At 47.0% G+C, this 23,118-nt stretch overlaps 1 protein-coding gene across 1 annotated transcript in view; it reads right to left on the reverse strand.

Moving 5' to 3' along the window:
• ppil2 (peptidylprolyl isomerase (cyclophilin)-like 2) overlaps positions 1–23,118 on the reverse strand; it is a 52,728-nt gene that overhangs the window by 14,684 nt on the left and 14,926 nt on the right. The window contains exons 8-14 of the mRNA XM_071352022.1: positions 15,486–15,575; positions 15,286–15,361; positions 14,641–14,801; positions 13,284–13,359; positions 8,551–8,657; positions 4,170–4,259; positions 3,503–3,536 (exon numbers count right to left, since the gene is read on the reverse strand). Coding sequence (XP_071208123.1) covers positions 3,503–3,536; positions 4,170–4,259; positions 8,551–8,657; positions 13,284–13,359; positions 14,641–14,801; positions 15,286–15,361; positions 15,486–15,575 — 634 coding nt within the window. The remainder of the gene's footprint in view (positions 1–3,502; positions 3,537–4,169; positions 4,260–8,550; positions 8,658–13,283; positions 13,360–14,640; positions 14,802–15,285; positions 15,362–15,485; positions 15,576–23,118) is intronic.

Genomic DNA, 23,118 nt, shown 5'->3' on the forward strand with positions numbered 1-23,118 from the left:
GCCACAGGAGTCGCTGGAGCGCGATGAGACAAGGATATCCCTACCGGCCAAACCCTCCCTAACCCGGACGACGCTAAGCCAATTGTGCGTCGCCCCACGGACCTCCCGGTCGCGGCCGGCTGCGACAGAGCCTGGGCGCGAACCCAGACTCTGGTGGCGCAGCATAGCACTGCGATGCAGTGCTCTAGACCACTGCGCCACCCGGGAGGCCCTCCTGAACTATTTAAAATTAAAATAGTGTAACATTATCCATGCACATTTTGTTTATTTATTAGCCATTTCATTTTATAATGTTTGTATTTCATTAAATGTATTGACTGAAGATTACACAATTGTAGTGGCATATTTCTGCTTTACCAAATGAGGAGTTAAACTACACACCAGTCAGAGTTCTACTTTAAAACTACATATTTAATAATAATAAGCTTTGCAATAGCCTTTCACTTTCAACAATTCACTATTTCTAACGAACCGTTGAGAAGTAACCAACAGAAAAGTACAAAGATCTTTTATAGCCAAGATACACCCCTCAACTTACACTGACGAACCACAGATCTTTTCGGAACAGTTCACAAAAGGTTAAGATTTGTATGAAAGATATCTATAAAACATAGCAGACTGCTGTGTGAACAGTTCTCATTGTAAAGACCAGTGTCTGGCCCCCTCACTCCTAAAGGGAACCGTCTCTCCCTGGTATGGGAAAGAACAGAACCATTAGCTCATGTTATTGGCACAATGGACAGTTTTAACATCTCGTCCCGTGTTTAATGATTCCAGGTTATATCACCCAAAGACATCGTAAATCTCCTCTGTCAGTGTTATCTCATAGAGGCCCATCCTCAGTGGAACACACACACAATACTCTATCGAATGTAACAACTATTATAATGTAATACAAGCATTATAACATAATCTTACAAGCATTATAACATAATCTTGCAATTTTCCACGACACAATACAACAGCAGTAGTGTTGTACACGTCTACATGATTATATGAATGATGGAGGCCACTGTGTTCTTGGGGACCTTCAACGCTACAGAAATGTTTTGGTACCCTTCCCCAGATCTGTGCCTCGACACAATCCTGTCTCGGAGCTCTACGGACAATTCCTTCAACCTCATGGCTTGGTTTTTGCTCTGACGTGCACTGTCAACTGTGGGACCTTATATAGACAGGTGTGTTCCTTTCCAAATCATGTCCAATCAATTGAATTTACCACAGGTGGACTCCAATCAAGTTGTAGAAACATCTCAAGGGATGACCAATGGAAACAGGATGCACCTGAGCTCAATTAACAGTCTCATAGCAAAGGGTCTGAATACTTATGTAAATAAGGTATGTTATTTGCAAAAATTTCTAAAAACCTGTTTTCACTTTGTCATTATGGGGTATATGAGAAAAATGGTTTTAAATACATTTTAGAACAAGGCTGCAATGTAGAAACATTTGTAAAAAGTCAAGAAAATCAGAATACTTTCCCGCCCTAGGGTCATGCATCTCAAGGCAAAAGTATAATTATATCATTCAAAAACATAAAATACCCTCAAATATCATCCATTTAAAAAATATAGAATAATGTATACCTTGAAATTATATTTTAGCCATATCGCCCAGCCCTACAGGACCGGTGTCTAAACCAGACCTAGTTAAACGTTCCTTTCAAAACAAGCTGGCTAGGATCTTTTCACAACGACGACGGAGGAACTATTGAACAGAGGCGTGTTCTACTGTCCTGTGTGTGTGTGCGTCATGCTGGGTTGATTTTACAGCTAGCCAATCATCTCCTGATTATCTCCTCTCATCCATAAACTCACCTGGTGACATTAGTGCATAATTTATCACCTGGCTGACATTTCCCTCTGCACAGCCGGCTCTCTGCCAAACATACACAGACAAGATCACATCCACCCAGGGCTAAAAATTAACATCCGCAACCTGCCAAATGCTGGTCGATTTTGGCGGTTAAGATGTCCATTTAACCAGCCTAGTTGTCAGTGAGACTTTGTCCTTGTGTTTCTTGAATATTTACATTGTTTTGTTCACAAGCTAGGTTTTCCTTGTAATGTTTGACTTTCAACTGCGAGGGAAGAAAAGACAACGCTTCTTCTACTAGTCAGACTCAATCTCACAGGCACTAACATGACTCCAGTGACGTTACCACGGTAACCTCTCGCCCTTAAAGGGGCAGGTGAACACAAACTATGAAATTTTGGTTGAAAGACTCGGGTCACAAAATGTTTAATTATTCAATATACAACATTAGTTACCTCTTACTAGTAATAGATGTATTGTTTTACAAACATCACAAAGCATGCTCATTTTTTTGTATTTTTTGATGGTGTAATTTTAGTGTCTCAGACATATTTTGGCTGGCACACACACCAGTCTAATAGGTGTAATAGGTAGTGTGTGGGGGGGGGGGGGGGGGGGGTCGCATTAAAGGCCCCTCCGCCTGCTAGAGCAGCTCTCCTCTCCCCACAATAGTCGAGGGGTTTTACTCCCCACCGCAGTAGTCGAGGTGTTTTACTCCCCACCGCAGTAGTCGAGGTGTTTTACTCCCCACCGCAGTAGTCGAGGTGTTTTACTCCCCACCGCAGTAGTCGAGGGGTTTTACTCCCCACCGCAGTAGTCGAGGGGTTTTACTCCCCACCGCAGTAGTCGAGGGGTTTTACTCCCCACCGCAGTAGTCGAGGGGTTTTACTCCCCACCGCAGTAGTCGAGGGGTTTTACTCCCCACCGCAGTAGTCGAGGGGTTTTACTCCCCACCGCAGTAGTCGAGGGGTTTTACTCCCCACCGCAGTAGTCGAGGGGTTTTACTCCCCACCGCAGTAGTCGAGGGGTTTTACTCCCCACCGCAGTAGTCGAGGGGTTTTACTCCCCACCGCAGTAGTCGAGGGGTTTTACTCCCCACCGCAGTAGTCGAGGGGTTTTACTCCCCACCGCAGTAGTCGAGGGGTTTTACTCCCCACCGCAGTAGTCGAGGGGTTTTACTCCCCACCGCAGTAGTCGAGGGGTTTTACTCCCCACCGCAGTAGTCGAGGGGTTTTACTCCCCACCGCAGTAGTCGAGGGGTTTTACTCCCCACCGCAGTAGTCGAGGGGTTTTACTCCCCACCGCAGTAGTCGAGGGGTTTTACTCCCCACCGCAGTAGTCGAGGGGTTTTACTCCCCACCGCAGTAGTCGAGGGGTTTTACTCCCCACCGCAGTAGTCGAGGGGTTTTACTCCCCACCGCAGTAGTCGAGGGGTTTTACTCCCCACCGCAGTAGTCGAGGGGTTTTACTCCCCACCGCAGTAGTCGAGGGGTTTTACTCCCCACCGCAGTAGTCGAGGGGTTTTACTCCCCACCGCAGTAGTCGAGGGGTTTTACTCCCCACCGCAGTAGTCGAGGGGTTTTACTCCCCACCGCAGTAGTCGAGGGGTTTTACTCCCCACCGCAGTAGTCGAGGGGTTTTACTCCCCACCACAGTAGTCGAGGGGTTTTGTAGGGTCTAAACTTACCTAAACCAGTCCCAGTTGGATCTCCTCCTTGGATCTGAAAGACATTGTAATATAGTCTATCAATGTATATAGATACCAATAACAGTGTGTGTGTGGTTGTCGTGGTAACAGGAGGCGAGTCTAGTTAATTATAGACAGGTGAGTCAGAGAGAAGCAGTACTGTGTTTCGAGAGAGGTGAGTCAGAGAGAAGCAGTAATGTGTTGAGACAGGTGAGTCATAATGAAGCAGTAATGTGTTGAGACAGGTGAGTCAGAGAGAAGCAGTACTGTGTTGAGACAGGTGAGTCATCATGAAGCAGTACTGTGTTGAGACAGGTGAGTCATCATGAAGCAGTACTGTGTTGAGACAGGTGAGTCATCATGAAGCAGTACTGTGTTGAGACAGGTGAGTCATCATGAAGCAGTAATGTGTTGAGACAGGTGAGTCATCATGAAGCAGTAATGTGTTTAGACAGGTGAGTCATCATGAAGCAGTAATGTGTTTAGACAGGTGAGTCATCATGAAGCAGTAATGTGTTTAGACAGGTGAGTCATCATGAAGCAGTAATGTGTTTAGACAGGTGAGTCATCATGAAGCAGTAATGTGTTTAGACAGGTGAGTCATCATGAAGCAGTAATGTGTTCAGACAGGTGAGTCATCATGAAGTAGTACTGTGTTTCGTCTCACCATGAAGTTCCTGATAGATCTGTGGAAGACAGTTCCATCATAGTAACTCTTCTTACACAGCTTGGTGAAGTTCTCTCCTGCTTTAGGAACCTGGGAGAGAGACGGAGGAGACAGGAAATACTGAGATATTAGACAGACAAATACAGTGATATATTAAAACAGTCCTGTACGAGACAAAGTTAAAACACAGTCCTGTACGAGACAAAGTTAAAGACCTGTCCTGTGTCACTCCACATCATATTTCCAGAAGGCTTGCTAATGGGACCCCCCACAGACTGTACGATTTTAGCAGTCATATGCCACGACTTTGCCTTCCCAGACAACAAGTCCACGTTGTGGACAAAGTCATAGGTCGTAAAGAATCGTCAGACATCTTGGCTGGTTCAGTGTGACAGGGTCTAGGTCTGCTGATTCAGTACCACTACGTCTTGGCTGGTTCAGTGAGACAGGGTCTAGGTCTGCTGATTCAGTACCACTACGTCTTGGCTGGTTCAGTGAGACAGGGTCTAGGTCTGCTGATTCAGTACCACTACGTCTTGGCTGGTTCAGTGAGACAGGGTCTAGGTCTGCTGATTCAGTACCACTACGTCTTGGCTGGTTCAGTGTGACAGGGTCTAGGTCTGCTGATTCAGTACCACTACGTCTTGGCTGGTTCAGTGAGACAGGGTCTAGGTCTGCTGATTCAGTACCACTACGTCTTGGCTGGTTCAGTGAGACAGGGTCTAGGTCTGCTGATTCAGTACCACTACGTCTTGGCTGGTTCAGTGAGACAGGGTCTAGGTCTGCTGATTCAGTACCACTACGTCTTGGCTGGTTCGGTGTGACAGGGTCTAGGTCTGCTGATTCAGTACCACTACGTCTTGGCTGGTTCAGTGAGACAGGGTCTAGGTCTGCTGATTCAGTACCACTACGTCTTGGCTGGTTCAGTGAGACAGGGTCTAGGTCTGCTGATTCAGTACCACTACGTCTTGGCTGGTTCAGTGTGACAGGGTCTAGGTCTGCTGATTCTGTACCACTACGTCTTGGCTGGTTCAGTGAGACAGGGTCTAGGTCTGCTGATTCAGTACCACTACGTCTTGGCTGGTTCAGTGTGACAGGGTCTAGGTCTGCTGATTCAGTACCACTACGTCTTGGCTGGTTCAGTGAGACAGGGTCTAGGTCTGCTGATTCAGTACCACTACGTCTTGGCTGGTTCAGTGAGACAGGGTCTAGGTCTGCTGATTCAGTACCACTACGTCTTGGCTGGTTCAGTGAGACAGGGTCTAGGTCTGCTGATTCAGTACCACTACGTCTTGGCTGGTTCAGTGAGACAGGGTCTAGGTCTGCTGATTCAGTACCACTACGTCTTGGCTGGTTCAGTGAGACAGGGTCTAGGTCTGCTGATTCAGTACCACTACGTCTTGGCTGGTTCAGTGAGACAGGGTCTAGGTCTGCTGATTCAGTACCACTACGTCTTGGCTGGTTCAGTGAGACAGGGTCTAGGTCTGCTGATTCAGTACCACTACGTCTTGGCTGGTTCGGTGTGACAGGGTCTAGGTCTGCTGATTCAGTACCACTACGTCTTGGCTGGTTCAGTGAGACAGGGTCTAGGTCTGCTGATTCAGTACCACTACGTCTTGGCTGGTTCAGTGAGACAGGGTCTAGGTCTGCTGATTCAGTACCACTACGTCTTGGCTGGTTCAGTGAGACAGGGTCTAGGTCTGCTGATTCAGTACCACTACGTCTTGGCTGGTTCAGTGAGACAGGGTCTAGGTCTGCTGATTCAGTACCACTACGTCTTGGCTGGTTCAGTGAGACAGGGTCTAGGTCTGCTGATTCAGTACCACTACGTCTTGGCTGGTTCAGTGAGACAGGGTCTAGGTCTGCTGATTCAGTACCACTACGTCTTGGCTGGTTCAGTGAGACAGGGTCTAGGTCTGCTGATTCAGTACCACTACGTCTTGGCTGGTTCAGTGAGACAGGGTCTAGGTCTGCTGATTCAGTACCACTACGTCTTGGCTGGTTCGGTGTGACAGGGTCTAGGTCTGCTGATTCAGTACCACTACGTCTTGGCTGGTTCAGTGAGACAGGGTCTAGGTCTGCTGATTCAGTACCACTACGTCTTGGCTGGTTCAGTGAGACAGGGTCTAGGTCTGCTGATTCAGTACCACTACGTCTTGGCTGGTTCAGTGTGACAGGGTCTAGGTCTGCTGATTCTGTACCACTACGTCTTGGCTGGTTCAGTGAGACAGGGTCTAGGTCTGCTGATTCAGTACCACTACGTCTTGGCTGGTTCAGTGAGACAGGGTCTAGGTCTGCTGATTCTGTACCACTACGTCTTGGCTGGTTCAGTGAGACAGGGTCTAGGTCTGCTGATTCAGTACCACTACGTCTTGGCTGGTTCAGTGAGACAGGGTCTAGGTCTGCTGGTTCAGTACCACTACGTCTTGGCTGGTTCAGTGAGACAGGGTCTGCTGATTCTGTACCACTACGTCTTGGCTGGTTCAGTGTGACAGGGTCTAGGTCTGCTGATTCAGTACCACTACGTCTTGGCTGGTTCAGTGAGACAGGGTCTAGGTCTGCTGATTCTGTACCACTACGTCTTGGCTGGTTCAGTGTGACAGGGTCTAGGTCTGCTGATTCAGTACCACTACGTCTTGGCTGGTTCAGTGAGACAGGGTCTAGGTCTGCTGATTCAGTACCACTACGTCTTGGCTGGTTCAGTGAGACAGGGTCTAGGTCTGCTGGTTCAGTACCACTACGTCTTGGCTGGTTCAGTGAGACAGGGTCTAGGTCTGCTGATTCAGTACCACTACGTCTTGGCTGGTTCAGTGTGACAGGGTCTAGGTCTGCTGATTCAGTACCACTACGTCTTGGCTGGTTCAGTGAGACAGGGTCTAGGTCTGCTGGTTCAGTACCACTACGTCTTGACTGGTTCAGTGAGACAGGGTCTAGGTCTGCTGGTTCAGTACCACTACGTCCTGGCTGACTCAGTACCACTACGTCCTGGCTGACTCAGTACCACTACGTCCTGGCTGACTCAGTACCACTACGTCCTGGCTGACTCAGTACCACTACGTCCTGGCTGACTCAGTACCACTACGTCCTGGCTGACTCAGTACCACTACGTCCTGGCTGGGTCGTAGGCTCCCACAAAGTTCTGGCAGTGCCTTCATCGTGTAGTGTGGCTGGTGTTATGAGCCAATCCCGGTAACTGACCAATAGGAACACGGCTGGCACACAATAATACGATTATTTTGAATAGAAGGATTTATATAATAGTTTGATTTAAAAAACGCTAACAAGCTGTGTCAGAAGAAATTGTCACCTGTCTAAATCTTGTTTTCATGACATCTGAAAATCAGGCCTGATGGTGTTTTCATACATGCAGACAAATCACCACAATGAACGGTCTACAACAACGACCATGTTATTTTGAAAGTTAATTGATTACGAGGGAAAACTATTCATACTTTCAGTTTTTCCAAACTCATTTCATTCACGCATGAACATTTACAGATCAAATACACTGAGGAGGAAGAGCGAAGCTGTGGGGAGGAGGTGGGGCCAGAGGGAGGGCGGAGCGGTGGGGAGGAGGTGGGGCCGGAGCGGTGGGGAGGAGGTGGGGCCGGAGGGAGGAGGAGAGAGAGAGGGGAGGAGGAGAGAGAGAGGGGAGGAGGGAGGAGGAGAGAGAGAGGGGAGGAGGAGAGAGAGAGGGGAGGAGGAGAGAGAGAGGGGAGGAGGAGAGAGAGAGGGGAGGAGGAGAGAGAGAGGGGAGGAGGGAGGAGGAGAGAGAGAGGGGAGGAGGGAGGAGGAGAGAGAGAGGGGAGGAGGGAGGAGGAGAGAGAGAGGGGAGGAGGGAGGAGGAGAGAGAGAGGGGAGGAGGGAGGAGGAGAGAGAGAGGGGAGGAGGGAGGAGGAGAGATAGGGGGACGGAGGAGGAGAGATAGGGGGACGGAGGAGGAGAGATAGGGGGACGGAGGAGGAGAGATAGGGGGACGGAGGAGGAGAGATAGGGGGACGGAGGAGGAGAGATAGGGGGACGGAGGAGGAGAGATAGGGGGACGGAGGAGGAGAGATAGGGGGACGGAGGAGGAGAGATAGGGGGACGGAGGAGGAGAGATAGGGGGACGGAGGAGGAGAGATAGGGGGACGGAGGAGGAGAGATAGGGGGACGGAGGAGGAGAGATAGGGGGACGGAGGAGGAGAGATAGGGGGACGGAGGAGGAGAGATAGGGGGACGGAGGAGGAGAGATAGGGGGACGGAGGGAGGGAGGAGGAGAGATAGCGGGACGGAGGAGGAGAGATAGCGGGACGGAGGGTTGGAAGAGGGAAATGGAACCCACTATCCCACCATGGCAAGAGCCATGTTCTACCAAACTGAAGTACAAAGGACCACACACCTTGTCACAGTACAGCTCCAGGTTAATGTCTCCCTTGTTGGTGTGGAGGCGGACATAACCTTTCTTCTTCACATAGGAATACCGCACCGTGTCTTCTGAGATCGCATCTACAACAAGCAGAGAAAACAGCATGTGTTTCTCAAACACAGACATGTTGCTGAGCTGTTCTCTGTGTGGAGAGAGGACAGGCCTTAGATGTAGTGGTTACCAGAGACCACTAACCAGAGAGGACAGGCCTTAGATGTAGTGGTGTTACCAGAGACCACTAACCAGAGAGGACAGGCCTTAGATGTAGTGGTGTTACCAGAGACCACTAACCAGAGAGGACAGGCCTTAGATGTAGTGGTGTTACCAGAGACCACTAACCAGAGAGGACAGGCCTTAGATGTAGTGGTTACCAGAGACCACTAACCAGAGAGGACAGGCCTTAGATGTAGTGGTGTTACCAGAGACCACTAACCAGAGAGGACAGGCCTTAGATGTAGTGGTGTTACCAGAGACCACTAACCAGAGAGGACAGGCCTTAGATGTAGTGGTGTTACCAGAGACCACTAACCAGAGAGGACAGGCCTTAGATGTAGTGGTGTTACCAGAGACCACTAACCAGAGAGGACAGGCCTTAGATGTACAGTGTTACCAGAGACCACTAACCTGCAGTGTTACCAGAGACCACTAACCTGCAGTGTGGTGTTACCAGAGACCACTAACCAGCAGTGTGTTGTTACCAGAGACCACTAACCAGCAGTGTGTTGTTACCAGAGACCACTAACCAGCAGTGTGTTGTTACCAGAGACCACTAACCAGCAGTGTGTTGTTACCAGAGACCACTAACCAGCAGTGTGTTGTTACCAGAGACCACTAACCAGCAGTGTGTTGTTACCAGAGACCACTAACCAGCAGTGTGGTGTTACCAGAGACCACTAACCTGCAGTGTGTTAGAGACCACTAACCTGCAGTGTGTTAGAGACCACTAACCTGCAGTGTGTTGTTACCAGAGACCACTAACCTGCAGTGTGTTGTTACCAGAGACCACTAACCTGCAGTGTGTTAGAGACCACTAACCTGCAGTGTGTTAGAGACCACTAACCTGCAGTGTGTTGTTACCAGAGACCACTAACCAGCAGTGTGGTGTTACCAGAGACCACTAACCAGCAGTGTGGTGTTACCAGAGACCACTAACCTGCAGTGTGTTAGAGACCACTAACCTGCAGTGTGTTAGAGACCACTAACCTGCAGTGTGTTAGAGACCACTAACCTGCAGTGTGTTAGAGACCACTAACCTGCAGTGTGTTAGAGACCACTAACCTGCAGTGTGTTAGAGACCACTAACCTGCAGTGTGTTGTTACCAGAGACCACTAACCTGCAGTGTGTTGTTACCAGAGACCACTAACCTGCAGTGTGTCGTTACCAGAGACCACTAACCTGCAGTGTGTCGTTACCAGAGACCACTAACCTGCAGTGTGGTGTTACCAGAGACCACTAACCTGCAGTGTGTTAGAGACCACTAACCTGCAGTGTGTTGTTACCAGAGACCACTAACCAGCAGTGTGGTGTTACCAGAGACCACTAACCTGCAGTGTGTCGTTACCAGAGACCACTAACCAGCAGTGTGGTGTTACCAGAGACCACTAACCTGCAGTGTGTTAGAGACCACTAACCTGCAGTGTGTTGTTACCAGAGACCACTAACCAGCAGTGTGGTGTTACCAGAGACCACTAACCTGCAGTGTGTCGTTACCAGAGACCACTAACCTGCAGTGTGTCGTTACCAGAGACCACTAACCTGCAGTGTGGTGTTACCAGAGACCACTAACCAGCAGTGTGGTGTTACCAGAGACCACTAACCCGCAGTGTGGCGTTACCAGAGACCACTAACCAGCAGTGTGTCGTTACCAGAGACCACTAACCAGCAGTGTGGTGTTACCAGAGACCACTAACCTGCAGTGTGTTGTTACCAGAGACCACTAACCTGCAGTGTGGTGTTACCAGAGACCACTAACCAGCAGTGTGTTGTTACCAGAGACCACTAACCTGCAGTGTGTTAGAGACCACTAACCTGCAGTGTGTTGTTACCAGAGACCACTAACCTGCAGTGTGTCGTTACCAGAGACCACTAACCTGCAGTGTGTCGTTACCAGAGACCACTAACCTGCAGTGTGTCGTTACCAGAGACCACTAACCTGCAGTGTGTCGTTACCAGAGACCACTAACCTGCAGTGTGTCGTTACCAGAGACCACTAACCTGCAGTGTGTCGTTACCAGAGACCACTAACCTGCAGTGTGTCGTTACCAGAGACCACTAACCTGCAGTGTGTCGTTACCAGAGACCACTAACCTGCAGTGTGTCGTTACGAGACCACTAACCCGCAGTGTGTCGTTACGAGACCACTAACCCGCAGTGTGTCGTTACCAGAGACCACTAACCTGCAGTGTGTTGTTACCAGAGACCACTAACCAGCAGTGTGTCGTTACCAGAGACCACTAACCTGCAGTGTGTCGTTACCAGAGACCACTAACCTGCAGTGTGCCGTTACCAGAGACCACTAACCTGCAGTGTGTCGTTACCAGAGACCACTAACCAGCAGTGTGTCGTTACCAGAGACCACTAACCTGCAGTGTGGCGTTACCAGAGACCACTAACCCGCAGTGTGTCGTTACCAGAGACCACTAACCTGAAGTGTGGTGTTACCAGAGACCACTAACCTGCAGTGTGTCGTTACCAGAGACCACTAACCTGCAGCGTGGTGTTACCAGAGACCACTAACCCGCAGTGTGTCGTTACCAGAGACCACTAACCTGCAGTGTGGTGTTACCAGAGACCACTAACCTGCAGTGTGTCGTTACCAGAGACCACTAACCTGCAGTGTGGCGTTACCAGAGACCACTAACCTGCAGTGTGGCGTTACCAGAGACCACTAACCTGCAGTGTGGCGTAACCAGAGACCACTAACCTGCAGTGTGGCGTAACCAGAGACCACTAACCTGCAGTGTGTCGTTACCAGAGACCACTAACCTGCAGTGTGTCGTTACCAGAGACCACTAACCTGCAGTGTGTCGTTACCAGAGACCACTAACCTGCAGTGTGTCGTTACCAGAGACCACTAACCTGCAGTGTGGCGTTACCAGAGACCACTAACCTGCAGTGTGGTGTTACCAGAGACCACTAACCTGCAGTGTGGTGTTACCAGAGACCACTAACCTGCAGTGTGTCGTTACCAGAGACCACTAACCTGCAGCGTGGTGTTACCAGAGACCACTAACCCGCAGTGTGTCGTTACCAGAGACCACTAACCTGCAGTGTGGTGTTACCAGAGACCACTAACCTGCAGTGTGTCGTTACCAGAGACCACTAACCTGCAGTGTGGCGTTACCAGAGACCACTAACCTGCAGTGTGGCGTAACCAGAGACCACTAACCTGCAGTGTGGTGTTACCAGAGACCACTAACCTGCAGTGTGTCGTTACCAGAGACCACTAACCTGCAGTGTGTCGTTACCAGAGACCACTAACCTGCAGTGTGTCGTTACCAGAGACCACTAACCTGCAGTGTGTCGTTACCAGAGACCACTAACCTGCAGTGTGGCGTTACCAGAGACCACTAACCTGCAGTGTGCCGTTACCAGAGACCACTAACCTGCAGTGTGGTGTTACCAGAGACCACTAACCTGCAGTGTTTAACCAGAGACCACTAACCCGCAGTGTGGCGTTACCAGAGACCACTAACCTGCAGTGTGTTGTTACCAGAGACCACTAACCTGCAGTGTTTAACCAGAGACCACTAACCAGCAGTGTGTCGTTACCAGAGACCACTAACCTGCAGTGTGTCGTTACCAGAGACCACTAACCTGCAGTGTGTTGTTACCAGAGACCACTAACCCGCAGTGTGTCGTTACCAGAGACCACTAACCTGCAGTGTGTCGTTACCAGAGACCACTAACCTGCTGTGTGTAGTTACCAGAGACCACTAACCTGCAGTGTGTCGTTACCAGAGACCACTAACCTGCTGTGTGTAGTTACCAGAGACCACTAACCCGCTGTGTGTCGTTACCAGAGACCACTAACCTGCAGCGTGTCGTTACCAGAGACCACTAACCCGCAGCGTGGCGTTACCAGAGACCACTAACCTGCAGTGTGGTGTTACCAGAGACCACTAACCTGCTGTGTGTAGTTACCAGAGACCACTAACCCGCTGTGTGTCGTTACCAGAGACCACTAACCTGCAGCGTGTCGTTACCAGAGACCACTAACCCGCAGCGTGGCGTTACCAGAGACCACTAACCTGCAGTGTGGTGTTACCAGAGACCACTAACCTGCAGTGTGTCGTTACCAGAGACCACTAACCTGCAGTGTGTCGTTACCAGAGACCACTAACCTGCAGTGTGGTGTTACCAGAGACCACTAACCTGCAGTGTTACCAGAGACCACTAACCTGCAGTGTTACCAGAGACCACTAACCAGCAGTGTGTCGTTACCAGAGACCACTAACCTGCAGTGTGTCGTTACCAGAGACCACTAACCTGCAGTGTGGTGTTACCAGAGACCACTAACCTGCAGTGTGTCGTTACCAGAGACCACTAACCTGCAGTGTGTCGTTACCAGAGACCACTAACCTGCAGTGTGCCGTTACCAGAGACCACTAACCTGAAGTGTGGTGTTACCAGAGACCACTAACCTGCAGTGTGGTGTTACCAGAGACCACTAACCTGCAGTGTGCCGTTACCAGAGACCACTAACCTGCAGTGTGTTCGGTAGCAGGGGTCATGGCTGTGGAGGTGAAGGAAGCAGACACTCTGCCAGTGGAGTAATGAGCCTAGGGGAGGGAGAGCGAGAGAAAACGGTTAGTACCCTATACACTTAAACCCTACACACTTAAACCCTAGCCCCTAGATACTCTGCCTGTAAACCTGAGGGAGGGAGAGAAGTCCCTACCGCACAACAGTAGTGCACTATATAGGGCCACGCCACCTCCCCCTACCCAACATTCCCGTTTCCCAGAAGTAGGAAACGGCAGAACAATGGGAACGTCGCCCGGGCTGAACAGTGACCTCTTGGAACGTCAACAACTCCCAGACAGATTGACGTTACCATGAATCATGGTGACTCCCCTCACACCACCATCTTACAGCCCAGCCACCAATGAGGAAAACACGGACTAGGTACAGACTCAGAGGACAGTCTGGCTATAGAGACCGGTCGTCACAGACAAACCTGGCTGCCCAGAGAGGACAGTCTGGCTATAGAGACCGGTCGTCACAGACAAACCTGGCTGCCCAGAGAGGACAGTCTGGCTACAGAGACCGGTTGTCAGACAAACCTGGCTGCCCAGAGGTCAGTCTGGCTACAGAGACCGGTCGTCACAGACAAACCTGGCTGCCCAGAGAGGACAGTCTGGCTATAGAGACCGGTCGTCACAAACAAACCTGGCTGCCCAGAGAGGACAGTCTGGCTATAGAGACCAGTCGTCAGACAAACCTGGCTGCCCAGAGAGGACAGTCTGGCTACAGAGACTGGTCGTCACAGACAAACCTGGCTGCCCAGAGAGGACAGTCTGGCTACAGAGACCGGTCGTCACAGACAAACCTGGCTGCCCAGAGAGGACAGTCTGGCTATAGAGACCAGTCGTCAGACAAACCTGGCTGCCCAGAGAGGACAGTCTGGCTACAGAGACTGGTCGTCACAGACAAACCTGGCTGCCCAGAGAGGACAGTCTGGCTATAGAGACCAGTCGTCAGACAAACCTGGCTGCCCAGAGAGGACAGTCTGGCTATAGAGACCAGTCGTCAGACAAACCTGGCTGCCCAGAGAGGACAGTCTGGCTATAGAGACTGGTCATCACAGACAAACCTGGCTGCCCAGAGAGGACAGTCTGGCTATACCTTATGGATGTTGTAGTTCCATTTCCACTACTACCATCATTGATACCTTATGGATGTTTTAGTTCCATTTCCACTACTACTATCATTGATACCAGAGACACAGACACAGAGACAGACACAGAGACAGACACAGAGACAGACACAGAGACAGACACAGAGACAGACACAGAGAGACACAGAGAGACACAGAGAGACAGACAGGTGTGTGTCATCACCGCGTTAAGCTTGTCAGTCTTCTTGGCCTGTGGTTCCTTCATGGTGGAGGCCAGTAGAGCGTCTCCTTTATAACCCTTATAGAGCTCAGCCAGGGTCTCTCTGGTCTCCAGGTTGGTACTGTTCAGGTGGTAACTCGGGTCCAGTTTAGCCTTCTCCTCATCTACACACATCAAAACGATTGGAGTTTACAAAAACAACCTAATCTCAAACAGGAACATCCAGATAGGTCCTTACACCAAACGTCCCAAATGGCCCCCTAACCCCTATATAGAGCACTACTTTTGACCAGAGCCCTATTCCCTATATAGTACACTACTTTAGACCAGAGCCCTATTCCCTATATAGTGTACTACTATAGACCAGAGCCCTATTCCCTATATAGAGCACTACTTTAGACCAGAGCCCTATTCCCTATATAGTGTACTACTATAGACCAGAGCCCTATTCCCTATATAGAGCACTACTTTAGACCAGAGCCCTATTCCCTATATAGTACACTCCTATAGACCAGAGCCCTATAGCCCCCTAACCCCTATATAGTGCCCTACCAGAGCCCTATTCCCTGTATAGTACACTACTTTAGACCAGAGCCCTATGGTACAATAGATAGGGAATAGTTGACCACTTGGGACTCGGATACCCACCAGGGTCCAGTACTTTGAGGTTGTTCTTGACGTGGAAGAAGTCTGAGACATTGAACTTATCCAGGTTGGTAGGATCCTGTAGAGTAGAAACAAAAACGCCAGACAAAGTCAAGGACTCAAGGACTACATTTCCCATGATGCTTACAGCAGGCTTCAGGCTCAGCACAGACACAATGAAGATCAGTAAACATATTGAATACCTGCAGGGTGATGATGTCCTGTCTGGTGAATGGTTCATCAGACAGCAGGTCTCTGTAACTCCTCGTCTTGACGTTGAGCTGTTCCACAGCCTGAGGTACAGAGACTTCTTACAAACAACGTGTGGACTCATCATCATCATCATCATCAGGTGGGTGCTTATTTAACTAGGTAAGTCAGTTTAAGAACAAATTATTACTTACAATGACGGCCTAGGAACAGTGGGTTAACTGCCTTGTTCAGGGGCAGAACAACAGATTTTTACCTTGTCAGCTCGGGGATTCAATCTAGTAACCTTTTGGTTACTAGTCCAACACTCTAACCACTAGGCTACCTGCTGGTTACTAGTCCAACGCTCTAACCACTAGGCTACCTGCTGGTTACAAGTCCAACGCTCTAACCACTAGGCTACCTGCTGGTTACTAGTCCAACGCTCTAACCACTAGGCTACCTGCTGGTTACTAGTCCAACGCTCTAACCACTAGGCTACCTGCTGGTTACTAGTCCAACGCTCTAACCACTAGGCTACCTGCTGGTTACTAGTCCAACACTCTAACCACTAGGCTACCTGCTGGTTACTAGTCCAACGCTCTAACCACTAGGCTACCTGCTGGTTACTAGTCCAACACTCTAACCACTAGGCTACCTGCTGGTTACTAGTCCAACACTCTAACCACTAGGCTACCTGCCGGTTACTAGTCCCACGCTCTAACCACTAGGCTACCTGCCGGTTACTAGTCCAACACTCTAACCACTAGGCTACCTGCCGGTTACTAGTCCAACACTCTAACCACTAGGCTACCTGCTGGTTACTAGTCCAACGCTCTAACCACTCTAACCACTAGGCTACCTGCTGGGTACTAGTCCAACGCTCTAACCACTAGGCTACCTGCTGGTTACTAGTCCAACGCTCTAACCACTAGGCTACCTGCTGGTTACTAGTCCAACACTCTAACCACTAGGTTACCTGCTGGTTACTGGCCCAACGCTCTAACCACTAGGCTACCTGCTGGTTACTGGCCCAACGCTCTAACCACTAGGCTACCTGCTGGTTACTAGTCCAACTCTCTAACCACTAGGCTACCTGCTGGTTACTAGTCCAACACTCTAACCACTAGGCTACCTGCTGGTTACTAGTCCAACGCTCTAACCACTAGGCTACCTGCTGGTTACTAGTCCAACACTCTAACCACTAGGCTACCTGCTGGTTACTAGTCCAACGCTCTAACCACTAGTCTACCTGCTGGTTACTAGTCCAACGCTCTAACCACTAGGCTACCTGCTGGTTACTAGTCCCACGCTCTAACCACTAGGCTACCTGCTGGTTACTGGCCCAACGCTCTAACCACTAGGCTACCTGCTGGTTACTAGTCCAACGCTCTAACCACTAGGCTACCTGCTGGTTACTAGTCCAACACTCTAACCACGTTACTAGTCCAACGCTCTAACCACTAGGCTACCTGCTGGTTACTAGTCCAACACTCTAACCACTAGGCTACCTGCTGGTTACTAGTCCAACACTCTAACCACTAGGCTACCTGCTGGTTACTAGTCCAACACTCTAACCACTAGGCTACCTGCCGGTTACTAGTCCCACGCTCTAACCACTAGGCTACCTGCCGGTTACTAGTCCAACACTCTAACCACTAGGCTACCTGCCGGTTACTAGTCCAACACTCTAACCACTAGGCTACCTGCTGGTTACTAGTCCAACGCTCTAACCACTAGGCTACCTGCTGGTTACTAGTCCAACACTAACCACTAGGCTACCTGCTGGTTACTAGTCCAACACTCTAACCACTAGGCTACCTGCTGGTTACTAGTCCCACGCTCTAACCACTAGGCTACCTGCCGGTTACTAGTCCAACACTCTAACCACTAGGCTACCTGCTGGTTACTAGTCCAACGCTCTAACCACTAGGCTACCTGCTGGTTACTAGTCCAACACTCTAACCACTAGGCTACCTGCTGGTTACTAGTCCAACACTCTAACCACTAGGCTACCTGCTGGTTACTAGTCCCACGCTCTAACAGCTAGGTTACCTGCTGGTTACTGGCCCAACGCTCTAACCACTAGGCTACCTGCTGGTTACTAGTCCAACACTCTAACCACTAGGCTACCTGCTGGTTACTAGTCCAACACTCTAACCACTAGGCTACCTGCTGGTTACTAGTCCAACGCTCTAACCACTAGGCTACCTGCTGGTTACTAGTCCAACGCTCTAACCACTAGACTACCTGCTGGTTACTAGTCCAACGCTCTAACCACTAGGCTACCTGCTGGTTACTAGCCCACCACTCTAACCACTAGACTACCTGCTGGTTACTAGTCCACCACTCTAACCACTAGGCTACCTGCTGGTTACTAGTTCAAAGCTTTAACCACTAGTCTACCTGCCACCCCTAAAGTATTACGTATCCCCCTTTTAATAGTGTTATAGCTGTGGTAATACCATTATAACTGACTAGGTATCCCCCTTTCCCTTTTAATAGTGTTATAGCTGTGGTAATACCATTATAACTGACTAGGTATCCCCCTTTCCCTTTTAATTGTGTTATAGCTGTGGTAATACCATTATAACTGACTAGGTATCCCCCTTTCCCTTTTAATTGTGTTATAGCTGTGGTAATACCATTATAACTGACTAGGTATCCCCCTTTCCCTTTTAATTGTGTTATAGCTGTGGTAATACCATTATAACTGACTAGGTATCCCCCTTTCCCTTTTAATTGTGTTATAGCTGTGGTAATACCATTATAACTGACTAGGTATCCCCCTTTCCCTTTTAATAGTGTTATAGCTGTGGTAATACCATTATAACTGACTAGGTATCCCCCTTTCCCTTTTAATAGTGTTATAGCTGTGGTAATACCATTATAACTGACTAGGTATCCCCCTTTCCCTTTTAATTGTGTTATAGCTGTGGTAATACCATAATAACTGACTAGGTATCCCCCTTTCCCTTTTAATTGTGTTATAGCTGTGGTAATACCATTATAACTGACTAGGTATCCCCCTTTCCCTTTTAATTGTGTTATAGCTGTGGTAATACCATTATAACTGACTAGGTATCCCCCTTTCCCTTTTAATTGTGTTATAGCTGTGGTAATACCATTATAACTGACTAGGTATCCCCCTTTCCCTTTTAATAGTGTTATAGCTGTGGTAATACCATTATAACTGACTAGGTATCCCCCTTTCCCTTTTAATTGTGTTATAGCTGTGGTAATACCATTATAACTGACTAGGTATCCCCCTTTCCCTTTTAATAGTGTTATAGCTGTGGTAATACCATTATAACTGACTAGGTATCCCCCTTTCCCTTTTAATTGTGTTATAGCTGTGGTAATACCATTATAACTGACTAGGTATCCCCCTTTCCCTTTTAATTGTGTTATAGCTGTGGTAATACCATTATAACTGACTAGGTATCCCCCTTTCCCTTTTAATAGTGTTATAGCTGTGGTAATACCATTATAACTGACTAGGTATCCCCCTTTTAATAGTGTTATAGCTGTGGTAATACCATTATAACTGACTAGGTATCCCCCTTTTAATTGTGTTATAGCTGTGGTAATACCATTATAACTGACTAGGTATCCCCCTTTCCCTTTTAATTGTGTTATAGCTGTGGTAATACCATTATAACTGACTAGGTATCCCCCTTTCCCTTTTAATTGTGTTATAGCTGTGGTAATACCATTATAACTGACTAGGTATCCCCCTTTCCCTTTTAATAGTGTTATAGCTGTGGTAATACCATTATAACTGACTAGGTATCCCCCTTTCCCTTTTAATAGTGTTTTATAATGGTATTACCACAGCTATAACACAATTAAAAGGGGGATACCTAGTCAGTTATAATGGTATTACCACAGCTATAACACTATTAAAAGGGAAAGGGGGATACCTAGTCAGTTATAATGGTATTACCACAGCTATAACACTATTAAAAGGGAAAGGGGGATACCTAGTCAGTTATAATGGTATTACCACAGCTATAACACTATTAAAAGGGAAAGGGGGATACCTAGTCAGTTATAATGGTATTACCACAGCTATCTGACTAGGTATCCCCCTTTCCCTTTTAATAGTGTTATAGCTGTGGTAATACCATTATAACTGACTAGGTATCCCCCTTTCCCTTTTAATAGTGTTATAGCTGTGGTAATACCATTATAACTGACTAGGTATCCCCCTTTCCCTTTTAATTGTGTTATAGCTGTGGTAATACCATTATAACTGACTAGGTATCCCCCTTTCCCTTTTAATAGTGTTATAGCTGTGGTAATACCATTATAACTGACTAAGTATCCCCCTTTCCCTTGTAATAGTGTTATAGCTGTGGTAATACCATTATAACTGACTAGGTATCCCCCTTTCCCTTTTAATAGTGTTATAGCTGTGGTAATACCATTATAACTGACTAGGTATCCCCCTTTCCCTTTTAATAGTGTTATAGCTGTGGTAATACCATTATAACTGACTAGGTATCCCCCTTTCCCTTTTAATTGTGTTATAGCTGTGGTAATACCATTATAACTGACTAGGTATCCCCCTTTCCCTTTTAATTGTGTTATAGCTGTGGTAATACCATTATAACTGACTAGGTATCCCCCTTTCCCTTTTAATTGTGTTATAGCTGTGGTAATACCATTATAACTGACTAGGTATCCCCCTTTCCCTTTTAATTGTGTTATAGCTGTGGTAATACCATTATAACTGACTAGGTATCCCCCTTTCCCTTTTAATTGTGTTATAGCTGTGGTAATACCATTATAACTGACTAGGTATCCCCCTTTCCCTTTTAATTGTGTTATAGCTGTGGTAATACCATTATAACTGACTAGGTATCCCCCTTTCCCTTTTAATTGTGTTATAGCTGTGGTAATACCATTATAACTGACTAGGTATCCCCCTTTCCCTTTTAATAGTGTTATAGCTGTGGTAATACCATTATAACTGACTAGGTATCCCCCTTTCCCTTTTAATAGTGTTATAGCTGTGGTAATACCATTATAACTGACTAGGTATCCCCCTTTCCCTTTTAATAGTGTTATAGCTGTGGTAATACCATTATAACTGACTAGGTATCCCCCTTTCCCTTTTAATAGTGTTATAGCTGTGGTAATACCATTATAACTGACTAGGTATCCCCCTTTCCCTTTTAATAGTGTTATAGCTGTGGTAATACCATTATAACTGACTAGGTATCCCCCTTTCCCTTGTAATAGTGTTATAGCTGTGGTAATACCATTATAACTGACTAGGTATCCCCCTTTCCCTTGTAATAGTGTTATAGCTGTGGTAATACCATTATAACTGACTAGGTATCCCCCTTTCCCTTTTAATAGTGTTATAGCTGTGGTAATACCATTATAACTGACTAGGTATCCCCCTTTCCCTTGTAATAGTGTTATAGCTGTGGTAATACCATTATAACTGACTAGGTATCCCCCTTTCCCTTTTAATAGTGTTATAGCTGTGGTAATACCATTATAACTGACTAGGTATCCCCCTTTCCCTTTTAATAGTGTTATAGCTGTGGTAATACCATTATAACTGACTAGGTATCCCCCTTTCCCTTTTAATAGTGTTATAGCTGTGGTAATACCATTATAACTGACTAGGTATCCCCCTTTCCCTTTTAATAGTGTTATAGCTGTGGTAATACCATTATAACTGACTAGGTATCCCCCTTTCCCTTTTAATTGTGTTATAGCTGTGGTAATACCATTATAACTGACTAGGTATCCCCCTTTCCCTTTTAATAGTGTTATAGCTGTGGTAATACCATTATAACTGACTAGGTATCCCCCTTTCCCTTGTAATAGTGTTATAGCTGTGGTAATACCATTATAACTGACTAGGTATCCCCCTTTCCCTTTTAATAGTGTTATAGCTGTGGTAATACCATTATAACTGACTAGGTATCCCCCTTTCCCTTGTAATAGTGTTATAGCTGTGGTAATACCATTATAACTGACTAGGTATCCCCCTTTCCCTTTTAATAGTGTTATAGCTGTGGTAATACCATTATAACTGACTAGGTATCCCCCTTTCCCTTTTAATAGTGTTATAGCTGTGGTAATACCATTATAACTGACTAGGTATCCCCCTTTCCCTTTTAATTGTGTTATAGCTGTGGTAATACCATTATAACTGACTAGGTATCCCCCTTTCCCTTTTAATTGTGTTATAGCTGTGGTAATACCATTATAACTGACTAGGTATCCCCCTTTCCCTTTTAATTGTGTTATAGCTGTGGTAATACCATTATAACTGACTAGGTATCCCCCTTTCCCTTTTAATAGTGTTATAGCTGTGGTAATACCATTATAACTGACTAGGTATCCCCCTTTCCCTTTTAATAGTGTTATAGCTGTGGTAATACCATTATAACTGACTAGGTATCCCCCTTTCCCTTTTAATAGTGTTATAGCTGTGGTAATACCATTATAACTGACTAGGTATCCCCCTTTCCCTTTTAATAGTGTTATAGCTGTGGTAATAGCATTATAACTGACTAGGTATCCCCCTTTCCCTTTTAATAGTGTTATAGCTGTGGTAATACCATTATAACTGACTAGGTATCCCCCTTTCCCTTTTAATAGTGTTATAGCTGTGGTAATACCATTATAACTGACTAGGTATCCCCCTTTCCCTTTTAATTGTGTTATAGCTGTGGTAATACCATTATAACTGACTAGGTATCCCCCTTTCCCTTTTAATTGTGTTATAGCTGTGGTAATACCATTATAACTGACTAGGTATCCCCCTTTCCCTTTTAATAGTGTTATAGCTGTGGTAATACCATTATAACTGACTAGGTATCCCCCTTTCCCTTTTAATTGTGTTATAGCTGTGGTAATACCATTATAACTGACTAGGTATCCCCCTTTCCCTTTTAATTGTGTTATAGCTGTGGTAATACCATTATAACTGACTAGGTATCCCCCTTTCCCTTTTAATAGTGTTATAGCTGTGGTAATACCATTATAACTGACTAGGTATCCCCCTTTCCCTTTTAATTGTGTTATAGCTGTGGTAATACCATTATAACTGACTAGGTATCCCCCTTTCCCTTTTAATAGTGTTATAGCTGTGGTAATACCATTATAACTGACTAGGTATCCCCCTTTCCCTTTTAATAGTGTTATAGCTGTGGTAATACCATTATAACTGACTAGGTATCCCCCTTTCCCTTTTAATTGTGTTATAGCTGTGGTAATACCATTATAACTGACTAGGTATCCCCCTTTCCCTTTTAATTGTGTTATAGCTGTGGTAATACCATTATAACTGACTAGGTATCCCCCTTTCCCTTTTAATAGTGTTATAGCTGTGGTAATACCATTATAACTGACTAGGTATCCCCCTTTCCCTTTTAATTGTGTTATAGCTGTGGTAATACCATTATAACTGACTAGGTATCCCCCTTTAATAGTGTTATAGCTGTGGTAATACCATTATAACTGACTAGGTATCCCCCTTTCCCTTTTAATAGTGTTATAGCTGTGGTAATACCATTATAACTGACTAGGTATCCCCCTTTCCCTTTTAATAGTGTTATAGCTGTGGTAATACCATTATAACTGACTAGGTATCCCCCTTTCCCTTTTAATAGTGTTATA

The sequence above is a fragment of the Salvelinus alpinus genome, chromosome 19, assembly GCF_045679555.1.
Source record: "Salvelinus alpinus chromosome 19, SLU_Salpinus.1, whole genome shotgun sequence".
Taxonomy (NCBI): domain Eukaryota; kingdom Metazoa; phylum Chordata; class Actinopteri; order Salmoniformes; family Salmonidae; genus Salvelinus; species Salvelinus alpinus.